The 12,285-nt window shown below is 34.2% G+C and overlaps 1 protein-coding gene across 4 annotated transcripts in view; it reads right to left on the bottom strand.

Annotated features, from left to right (window-relative positions):
• The window catches only part of MUC19 (mucin 19, oligomeric), a 49,012-nt gene extending 40,850 nt beyond the window's left edge, over positions 1-8,162 (bottom strand). For all 4 annotated transcript variants that reach the window (XM_038577308.1, XM_038577309.1, XM_038577310.1 and 1 more), the window contains exons 1-3: positions 8,038-8,162; positions 5,775-5,807; positions 2,519-2,545 (exon numbers count right to left, since the gene is read on the bottom strand). In XM_038577308.1, coding sequence (XP_038433236.1) covers positions 2,519-2,545; positions 5,775-5,807; positions 8,038-8,089 — 112 coding nt within the window. In that variant the 5' untranslated portion in view covers positions 8,090-8,162. The remainder of the gene's footprint in view (positions 1-2,518; positions 2,546-5,774; positions 5,808-8,037) is intronic.
• Positions 8,163-12,285: the final 4,123 nt, after the last annotated feature.

Raw genomic sequence — 12,285 nt, 5'->3', positions numbered from 1 at the left:
GGTTAAACCATATTGCAGCAATGAGAACCCCTAGACCTGGGGGTATGAACAGGAGGTGCTTCTCTGCAGGAGAAATAGATGATGTTGAGACAGTCAGGCAAGGATATTTCTGTATAGCTAGGGATGGAAAGAACAAGGGGACAGGGACATTGTCAAGGGCACCTCCCACCCTGTTCTCCCATTAAATTCCAGTAATCTAAAAATTAATTCTGCATTAGAATCAGGCCCTCTCAGTGGTCACAAATATGCTTTTGTTAACTTGGGAGGAAAAATTATTTTAAATTTTGTTCCTTTATTTATACATGAGCTATTCTTGCTCCCAGCTATGCCCTTAGATATATTTAGTACTTCTGAAACAAAGTTTCTTTATCTATTAAATGGAGACTACATTAGTAAATGATAAAAAAAAAAAACATTATCCACCTTAATAGTGGTTATTAATTAAATGAAAGTATCAAATAAGATGAAATCACCTAGCACAGTATCTGGCACATACTAAGTATTCAGTAAGGAAGAACAGTATCTTTGAAGATATTTTATTTTCCTCACCCAACTTGTCACATGAAAATCATGCAGAATCTTTTTATTTCATCATTTAATTCAGAAGTATTCATTATACTTATACCTCTCCTGAGTTCAACCCCACGGATAAATCATTAGATCTCTCATTTTGTTAAACCAATGTTTCCTCTGAATTTATTCATTCTATTGTCAAAATGAATAGGCTGGTATCTTAGCCAATGTGCCATGTTTGTTTCTACTAACTAATTTGTCCCTTTTCTTTCATATGTAAAACTTACTCAGAAATATATTGCCATTAGAGTCACTAGCAGTAATGGCTGGTATGTGTTTTATATGTACCACATCTTAGATGTGTAACTGTATCTTACATGCCTTATCTCTTCAATCCTCACAATCCCCCCAAAAGTTGGTACTATTACTATTCCTCACTTATAGATAAGGAAACAGATATTTAAAAGAAGTTGAATAATTGCCTAAGGTCACATGGTAAAAGTTGCCAAGAAATCCTTTTTTCTCATGCAAAATGCATACTACCTTCACCTCATTTAAAGATAAATTGCTTATACAATGCTAAAGATTGAGTGTTTACTTCATACCACAGACTTCGTACCACAGAATGAAACAGAAAACAGAAATAGACATAACTCTGCTCCTCCACCTTCACTCTATAGAGAAAAACTGCTGGATGAGAGAGATTAATATGGACAAGCTACCTAGAAAGGAAGATTTTAAAGGTAATGGCAACAAACAAGTTACATTGTCTGAAATCAGTAAAATTGAAAAATATAAAAAAAATATCAAAAATATCAAAGAACAAGTCCTCTGGTGGCTTATGGATCCTTTTCTTAATATGTGAATCTTTGTCTCATTAAGGAATAAAGATTATGAGGGATACCACTGTTCTGGATTTTGGCCAGTTTTATGTTGGCTGGTTAAGTGGTTTGGTTGAAGCTTCTTGCTTGGCATTTTTATTCATCCAATGCAGCTCTAACCTTAGAGATCCTCAAGCCCCTCCTAAGTAATACCCATACCTGGAATGTTCCCTGAGAGACATAGGAAAAAACTCAATTACTCATAATTTCAGAAGACTTTCAGAGAACTATAGAATTTTAAATGTTCCCTTGCCTCACACAAACTTCTCAAATGAGGTCTTTTAGTTGAACACTCAAGACTCAAATGACCTAATTATTTAATTAACAGTCAGATTTTGTTCTCTTAGAAGGAAAGAAGCTCTTGCTTTATCATTATAGTAAAACCTAATGAGTCCTGTCCATAATGAAAATTTTGCCATCTTCATGAGACAACTGATCTGTTGCTTATTCTCAGTCTATATTTACCTCAAAGAACACATTTTCCAATTATATTTTACTGTCTTTAGGTTGTAGAAAGACACAGATATCTAAAATAACACATAAAAAACATACAAAAGCAATCTTGGGCTATTTTGATTGCTATATGCATTAGGCCAGAATAAAATTGAATCTATATTGATATTAGCAAAATTTCTCAGATTTAAGAAAAATTCCATAAAAGCAGTCTTGAGTTGCTGTGGCTTATTTCTTTTTTCATCTTGGTGGATAGGGAAACAAATAATGGTTAATATTCAGTGTTATTCAATTTTCTGAGGGAATCTGTAATAAAACTAACAGGACCTGGATGAATTTTAATTAAAACAGATCACTAAGAAATTAATCCTATAATACAAAATACTTATTTAAGAAAAGTGAATCCTTAAATTATATCCACATTTCTTTTACAAGTTTAAAAATTTTAGAAAAGCAAGTAACCACAGAATTTTCTATTTCAAATATTAACACCTTTAAAATGCTGATTAAATTTTTAAATACCTGGCCCAGAATATTCAAAAACCACATATTTGCTTGTAATAAGGAATATTTCATTTTAAATGTTTTAATGTTATTTTCAGGGGAGATATGCCTTCTCTCCAAATAAAAGCACTGTCACTTTATTGTTGTTTAATATAAAAGTAATTTACCTGATGTTCTTTCAGCTATTTTTTCACCTGAGGAAAAAATGGGAGAATTGCTATCATTAGTAGCTTATCAGACAGATTTGCCAACAAAAAGTGAATTTTGATTACAGCCATTTCTTGTCCTTGGAAGATATTCCCACAGAGATATGCTCATTGAATTCAATACTGAGGCATGAATATGGTAATTATTCATTGACCATGGTATATTTATACCTCTCCATGGTATATATATACCCTCATAAAAGAAAAAGACTTCATTGGTCCTCCATACAGTTTAAAGTAACCCTAGATGCAGGAATTAGAACATAGCAAATAATAATAATAATAATAATAATAATAATAATAATAATAATTCTTGGATAACTGAAAAGGTACAAAGCATTACTATTCTGTTAGTGAAATGCAGAAATTTTAGGTAAAAGATTTTTTCAAAAATATTGGATGAAACTAACTACTTAATTTGAATAAAATAGCTGCAATTTCTATTGTGCTGCTGGATACAAAATTAAACTACATGCTTACGTACAAGTAATTTAAGTATTATTATTGTTTACCCAGGTGAATTTTCTTCATATTTAAGTAAATAGTATGTAAATTTGCAAGCTTGTCAAAATTATACCTTTTACCTTTAAAATGGTAAAAGTATACTTAATAAGTACAGCTGAATCAACGTGCTAAGAGTAAGTACTTTATAACAAATGACAATTTACATATAAGCACATATATTAATTATATTTACAGATATAAACATTTTTATCAAGTATATAAAAGCATTGGTTTCCCTGAGAATTTTCTCAAGAATTATGTAAAATGAAACATTTAACAATTGCAATAGAATTTTGCAGAAAACTACACGTTGAAGGACACCTGGGTGGCTCAGTGGTTGAGCCTCTGCTTCAGGTTATGATCAGGTTATGATCCCGGGGTCCTGGAATCGAGTCCCACATCAGGCTCCCCACAGGGAGCCTGCTTCTCCCTCTGCCTATGTCTCTACCTCTCTCTTTGTGTATCTCTCATAAATAAATAAATAAAATCTTTAAAAAGAAAATCTACATGTTGATTACATATTCAAGAAAACTCAAAAAAAAATTTGGGTAACATTTCCGTTTGGTACTTAATGGATCATAGATTGTGGATTTTTTTAATGTTTCTCCATGCTCTATAATCTTCACAAATTTCCTAAACCCAACCCAAAAGTCAAAGCATATGGTCTGATACTAAGATAAACTTTCAGAAATTAGTGTCCTAAAAAATCCAGGACTTTGATGCCAAACCTATTCCAAAAACATAGGCATATATTAAGTAAAACAGGAAACAGAGCCAGTTGAAAGACAGTTTCCCATGTGTTCCAATAAACATATGAAAACCAAGTTGTATGTAATTACACATTCAAATACACATAACATATTTAGCCAGAGTCTAAGAAGGAATGGTTTGGAGACAATATAAATGCTTCTAAGGAAAAGTACACAGTAACATTCTCCATATAGGTTAAAAACCTGAAAAATTCTAATTATCTAAAATGTAGTTTGCAGTCAAAAGTTATTCTCAAATTGTCTTACAACAGAGATGTTACAAAACCCACCCAAGAACTTTACCCAACAGAAAAAAGTCTCTGAGGCTCCACTTAGGACACACAGTCTTATAACAGATACAAGACCAAAAGCAGTAAGTAAAAATTGGTAACTGGGTTACAGTTACCAGATGTAATCCTACCAGGATATACAGTTAAATGTTTAGTAGAAACAGAGGAGACAGAGAGGAAAATCAAAAGCAGAAACATAGAAACCATACTCTTTTGAGTAAGGTTCAACTATCTTACACACAGCATTAGATCCCAAGGCATGGCATGGCATGATATATAATATGATAATTGACATTCAGTTTTGTGTCCCCAGAAAAGATTAGACTATGTTCAGAAGTCCCTTGTCTCTCAGGTAAAAAGAATATCAGGCGCCTGGGTGGCTAAGCTGCTAAACGTCTGCCTTAAGCTCAGGTCATGGTCCTGGGATCAAGTCTCACACGGCTCCTGCTCCACAAGGAGCCTGTTTCTCTCTCTCTCTCTCTCTCTCTCTCTCTCTCTCTCTCTCGAATAAATAAATAATAATCTTTAAAAAACATATAGAATATCTGTAGTTCATAAATTTTACTTTGCAAAGGATTTGGGTTATTTTCAAATAGAAAAATGTTATATGCAGGACAAAACAAGTCTCTAATCCCAAATTATATTGTTAATTCAAAACTAGTATGATTTGAGTATCTGTTCCATTGCAGCCACTGTTCTCAGGATTAAGAATACACAACAAACAGGATAGATCAAAATCCTATCCTTGAGGAGTTTACAGTCATATGGGATAGATGAGCAAGGAGTCATAGTAATTTATTCCCAAATCAATTGTGTACAAAATGTATCAATTTTCTGTATTCCACGTTGGCAAGAATGTAAATTGGTTCGCCTATCATAGAAAATAGTATGGAGGTTTTTCAAAAAATAAAAATAGAGTTACCATATGACCCACACATTCTACCTCTGGGTATATATCCAAAAGGATGTAAAATCACTATCTCAAAGAGATATCTGTTCCATGTTTGTTCCAGCATTATGCACAATAGCCAAGACATGGCAACAACCTAAGTGTCTGTCAACACATGAATGGCTAAAGAAAGTGTGGTAATAGACACATGGGATACTATCCAACTATAATAAAAGAAAATTCTGCCATTTGGGACAACATGTATGGACCTTGAAGGCATTATGCTACGGGAAATAAGTCACACAGAGAAAGACAAATATTGTGTAATCTCATTTGTATGTAGAATTTAAAAACTTCAAACTCATGGAAACAAACTAAAATGGTGTTTGCCAGGGGTTGGAGGTTGGAGTAAATGGGGAGAGGTTGATCAAAGTTGATTCTAAGATGAATGAGTTCTGGGGATCTAGTGTATAGCACTGTGACTATAGGTAATAATACTGTATCATATACTTGACAGTTACTAAGAGAATAGATGTAAAAATTCTCACCACACACTCACACAAAGGTGATTATGTGTGATGATAGAAGTGTTGAACAACCATATTGGTCAGCGTTTCACAACATATACATGTATCAAATCATGTTGTATATCTTAAACTTATATAACGTTATATGTCAATTATATCTCAAAGCTGGAAAAACAAAATCCCTGTGTGCCAAAAGAAGTAGGCTCAGAATACACCTCGATATCTCAAAGTAAAGATTAACTTCTGAAAGATACAAACCTGACTTTTTTTTGTAAAATAGGGCTTCCCCATCTATAAAAAAGGAAAAAAGTAACAATAATTAAGTCATTTTATATTTCTCTATAGCATGTTTTTTAAAACAATGAAAATAACATTCTTCTTGTTCCCATTCTTTTAAATTCAATCCAAGGAATCAACTTTTTATATATAAAAATTATTATTTTAAATACTAATTCATTAATTTGAGAGCTTTTTTTATATATAGATCTATGTAATGCATTTACCTATCAACAAACTCAGAATCAAAGTTTTCGGTGTCAACTTATTATTGAAAAAAATATATGGCTAAATAAATTAAATCCACAAATTTATATTAGCCGGTACTTTATATCTTTTTCATACTACTGAAACTTTTTACAGCTGTCAATCTGAAGTATATTTTCTGATTTAAATTTCATCTGGTTTTATTTTCCCCTAAACATTTCTGGTTAGTGTGTTCATAAGCAGTAAATTACACAAAAGACAAAACAAACAAAGATAATCAATTGTATAGATTATACTCTACTACTGAGAAGATAGAATAATGTGGGAAAAAATAATACTTGATTATATGTACCTATTTCACACCAGATCTGTATCTCATATTACTGAAGCTTTTCCCCACTTAGCCAGGGTTTTGTTTTTTCCTTTTCTTTTCTTTTCTTTTCTTTTCTTTTCTTTTCTTTTCTTTTCTTTTCTTTTCTTTCTTTCTTTTTTTTTTGGTACAGTTATGATTGCTAAACAGTATAATTTTTTCTTCTTATTGATTACATGAAGACGTCCTAAATTTCTGCCTTTACCAACTTGCAGTCCCCAAAGCTTTACCATTCTATAACCTACAGAAGATGAAAAGAATCTGTATTTGGAACTTAGAGCTCATTGACTAAGGCATCTGGAATTTCTGCAGAGCATTTTTCCAGGTAGGTTTCTTATTTTTCAATATGGTCTTACTAATACATATAAACACTGCATTTTGTCAAAAGAATCACCAATCTGTGGAAATGCTATTGAAATATTCATAATCATTTTTAGAGTGATCAGGGATATTTAAGAATTTACTTTAGAAATACACTCCAATTCTCTGGTGAACTTAATATACTTTACTCAATACTTTTAAAACATTTTGTTGGGATATGATCTCACTTAACAAATGCTTTGAAAATACTGTGTTTTGTGCACTGTTATTTAAAAAATAAATACATTTATGCAAGTAGAAACAAAGAATATAACACAGTGCTATTTAATATTATGAAGGTCACCATTACTTGAAGTAATCATTTTCTAATGGTCTATTAGATGATTTCCCAGGTAGTTGAATTAAGGATTAAGGATAGAAATATTTTCTCTTATAACAAATATCATAGTCCTTCACATTCTGTCTTCTCATAGAAAAGCAAAATGCACTTCACTTCCCAAGTTAGAAAATAGATTTTAAATTTAGATATAGAAGGAATATTCTCCCTTTTGCTGACCTTTCTCCTTATGCTTAGATGTTACTGCTTTTCTGCCCTTTTAGAAATAGAACTAAAGAGAAAGTGATACATTTGTTTCTTTAGATTTTTTTCCCATTTCAATTTTTAATTAACAAAATTAATGAGGGACGCCTGGGTGTCTCAGCAGGTTGAGCGTCTGCCTTTGGCTCTGGGCGTGATCCAGGAGTTCCGGGATGGAGTCCCACCTCAGGCTCCCTGCATGGAGCCTGCTTCTCCCTCTGCCTGTGTCTCTGCCTCTCTATCTGTGTCTCTCATGAATAAATAAATAAAATCTTAAAAAAATTAATGATGTCTTAGTATTCAATTAATTTTAGAAATTAACTGACTTCATGAAATATCCAAGAAAGTTGTTAGTTTAAGAAATGTTTTCCCTACAAAAAAAAGTTTTGTGATAAGCCAGTCTTTTAATTGGTGATACTTTTAGGATTTGTGAAAATGGCAATTTACCAGTGTGGGTCTTTGGTGTAAATGCAGTTTTAAGTTCAAGATTGAGTTATTAAAAGATAAACTGTGATAAAAATATATAACTAAACACTATATGCATCTTGAGTAATCTGTTCACTAATATTTCCTTAAGAAGGCTTATTAAAGCTGAACAGGATGAAAATCTAGTTTTCTTAGTATCCTAGTATCCTTACTTTTTATCCTACTGAGATATAGGGAAGTTTTCTGATGGAGAAACATGTTTGAGGTAGAGAACACTAAACATTTAAACAAACATGGACACATGTCTATCAAATTTGAAATGATTCTTTAAATTAGTACCTTACCTTTGCAGAAGACACATAAGCCCACAACCAAATACAAAAAAATCAGCTTCATGGTGGTAATTTGGGACCTAGAAATGGGGACCAGTCATCCTGGAGGACTAGATCCATAAGGGACCCTCTCGCTGGAGTTTTTATACCCACTCTAACCACTGTATCTCATCATGGGCTAGGCGTGTTGATGAAAGAGCAAAGATAAATATCATAGCATGCCAAAGACGAAATCCGTTTCAAGTCAGTTTAGTGTCTTATTTGTGCCATCTTCTATCTTGGATCAAGTCCAGCTTATACCAAACCCAGAGCACACCTTCTTGCCACCCTGTGCAAACAGCAAAGGCAGGAACTAAAAGCCCCAAGATTAAAAACCAAATATGCCAATAATATACATTTGTCTGTATCCCATTAATCATTGCAAAAGTCTTCATACCTTAAGAAACTCAAATAGTGTGATTAAATATTGTAATATTGTCTCTCCCTTAACAACAAAACGTACTTTAAACATTAACCTACCTCGAAACAAAGAATTCTTTATTTATCAATATATTAGTAGGTATTTCCTTAGAAAAGTATATAATTATCACTTAGGCACAGGCATAAGTATAGCTGTAGATATACTAAGACACACAATGCACTATGGTTACTGTAATAGCTTTATTACTCACAAGGACACATGGCATTCCAATGATATACAGGCTTACGATGAACTTTATAATCTGATATATAATTGGAAGACATGAAAATGAGAAGGTCAGAAAAAGAATGTTTTAGAACAAAAATAAAATTAAATGGAAAATACCATCCATGAATTATAGATGTAGATATTCTGGGGTAGGGAGAGGAAGTTCAAGTCATGGTCTAAGAGAAGAGAGTCTGGTCTGTGCTGAGCAGGGCAGAGATAATCGGCTATGAAAGGTAGACCTGAAAACTAAAAGAGCCAACTCCATAGTTTAGTGATGCAAAAACTATGGGTAGGCATCCTTTAACTTCCCCTTTATCTACTCATTCTCAACTAATCTGAAGGAAATAAATGATACCTGCCTTGTCAGAGGGCCTGACCAATACATTGTGAATGCTTTTACTCTTGTTCTTCTTGTCTCCATCAAATCTCCTTAGTCTGTTTGTTGATTCCTTAAATCATCTTGAAGGGGGACAGAATTTATCGGGTTTAAATATTTTAAATGTATTTTCCTGTTCAAGGTAATGCATTCCTTGAAGGCCATGCATTTTTTAAACTGACATCACTGAAAGTGTCTGAGTTTTCCTGGTGGGGCAGGGATTTGGAAAGGGGGCAAACAATAGACACAGGAGTACTGGGGAGGGGGCTCACCCCAAGAGCAAAGAAGGAGGTAACAGAGATTGGAGGGGATAAGACTGCCTTTACTGACTTTGTAGTTTTTCCAAAACCCAACTCTGATTGTCTCAGTACTTTGCAAATAAAGACTATATATTGAGGATTTTTCTCCAAAACAGAAAAAAAAAAGTTAGTTAAAAGGGAATATTGCCCTTTGAGACGTATGACTCATATAAACATGACTATTTACAATGGTCTTTTGTTTTTTCAATCATACATGACTTCATTGTGAAGGACATTTGGTCTTAGAGAGCCATTTCTCAGATTATCATTATGACATGATTGTTCTGCTATGTGTCAACAGTTGGCCTAGATATGTAGACCAGAATGAAACAAAGTTACATTGAGGCTTTGAGGAAATTAAAACTATATGCAAGATGGGAAATTTTCCACAAGCAGGGATCGGGTAAAATGCTTTGGAAGCTTGAAGGAAGGTAGCACTCTTATAGGTTACGAGAATCAGGAAAAATTTCATGGAGAGGGTAGTTCAAGGGCTGAACCTGGGAAAAGAAAGTAGATAAAACCTGGACATGTAGAATCAAGGAAGGATTCTAAATGGAAAATGCATTCTGAAAAAGTCAAATGCAATTTCAAGCATTCTAATGTCTTACCACCCGCTTCACTTTCTAGATCACTTGTTCTATTAGTGTGATTCCAAGAATCTATTGCCTCCACTGGGACCTAAAATTCATTGATTCTGCTGCATTCCATTCAGTTTTGCTCCCCTCTGCAATTCAGCTACTCTCTTACTTACTTGGTTTAAATTCTACAGTTAATTATTATCATTATTCCCTTGCATGAACCCTTCATTCCTTTTCTCTCTTAAGTCTATGACCCCAACTGGGCCCTAAAGATAGGCAATTATATTTCCTGCTCCATTTGCTTTCACACTCTTCATGCTTTCTCTTCTCTTCTCCAATATTCAGTGCCTCCTTTCCATCTTCCCTCTCAGGAAATGACTTTACTTCCAATTTGAGAAAATATAAGCTATCAAAAGAGAAACTCTATACGATCCCCTCCCCCAAAATCTCCATCTGCTGGTATCTGTACCCTTTGCTCTGCCTGCATTATTAATACACAAGAACTCTTTGTGCCACCATTTAAGGTCATTTGTGTACTGGATTCCATCCAAGAACATTAGAGCCAGTAATTTGTTCACCTGTGTCCATATTACCAAGGTTTCTTTCCTCTTTTGGATTTATTCCAACTGTATGAATACATGCAGTTATTTGTTCTTACTAAGAAAAATAAATGTAACAAAAAGTCAACTTTATGGTGACTGAATTGTATGTCAATAAAGCTGTTCATAAAAAAAATGATAATTGCACTCACTTCCTTCCTGCTCCCTTCCCATTTCTCTACCCCCCTTAATGGCTAAACTTCACAAGCGTTCCTTGCGTTCACTGACTCCAGTCCTGATTTTTCATTCTCTCATGAACTTACTCAACACCCATTAAGTTCTCTCCATCAATGCACAGAATCAAGGACACAGGTGATCTTTTGTAAATCCAGTCAGTGGTCAGTTGTCAGCCCTCATTTTACGGACCTCTCAACATTCGACACATAGTTGATCAATTCTTCCTTCTTAGTACACTGTGACTCCTGCAATTTTCAGGTTTTCCTGTTTCATGTGCTGCTACCTCTTATTCTCTCCTCTGCTGACTCTTCCTCATCTCCAGCACCTCTTAACATAAAGGTCTTGACACTCAGTTTTGGATTTCTTCTTTTTTTCTAGACACTTCACACCTTTGGTGATTGTACCCAAGTTCTATGGATTTACATACCATTCAGATACTCATGACTTCCAGGTTCATATATCCAGCCCTGGAATATTCCCCTGCTTCCAAGCTTATTTTCCACATCTTCACCTCTATGTCTAATAGGCAACTAAACTCAGTGTGCCCCAAATAAAACTCTAAACCCACTCCTTCCACAAATGTACTTCTCCTAGTGTCTTTTTAAACTTAGTTAATAGCAAATCTGTCTGGGTTACTTTACCCCCTAAAATTTATAGCCAATCTTGAATTTTCCTTTTCTTTTGCCACCCCTTCCACACACACTCTATCAGAAAATCCTATTGGTTCTCTATTTAAAATAAACCCAGAGTGAAACCTCTGCGCACCAACTCCTCTATGACCACCTGGTTCCCTTCATTCGGCCGCACTACCTCTGACCTAGATTACCACAGTGGACTTCTAGCAAGGCTCCTTTTTTATAGTCTCAGACATTAGCCAGAGCAGTCCTGTGCAAACTGACTCTTAACATTCATTTTTCTACTCAAAACCCTGCAGGAACCCCCATTTCACCAAATAAAACTAACATCTTTAATATGGTCCTCAAGGCCCTACTCCGTCAGCCCCAACTCTGATTTTACCTCCTGTCTGCTTGCTCTGTCTCTGCTCCAGCCTCAGAGGCCTCCCTGCTGTCACTGTTCCTCACCAGGCAATCCTGCCTTAGAGTCTCTGCATTTGCTGTTTCTACTCCCTGGAATACTTTCTCTCCAGGTATACACAGAATGTGTTCTTTAACCTCATTAAAACTTGCATTTTAATGACATATTTTGCAAATAGCTAGTATCTACTTCTAATGCTATAATTATTTTTCCTCCAAAATGACCTTTCTCAGGGTTATGATTAAACTTCAGCCTTAGTGAGTCAAAATCTATCTCTATGTAAGAAATTTAAAATATGGATAATTTGCATATGTTTTAAACAGACATCCAATCAATATTTGGCACAATCAATATTTTATACTATTAGAACTAAATATTTTAATTTCAAAATTAAAAGCCTTTTCAATTTCTTCTAAGTCATTCATACTTTTACAGAATTTCTAATTCTTCCCCCAGATATCAATCCTCCCCTCATTTAGGTCCTTGCCCAAAATCCACTTTCACATGG

This window comes from Canis lupus, chromosome 27 (assembly GCF_011100685.1).
Source record: "Canis lupus familiaris isolate Mischka breed German Shepherd chromosome 27, alternate assembly UU_Cfam_GSD_1.0, whole genome shotgun sequence".
NCBI classification, from domain to species: Eukaryota; Metazoa; Chordata; class Mammalia; order Carnivora; family Canidae; genus Canis; species Canis lupus.
This window is presented reverse-complemented; position numbering and strand designations above follow the sequence as displayed.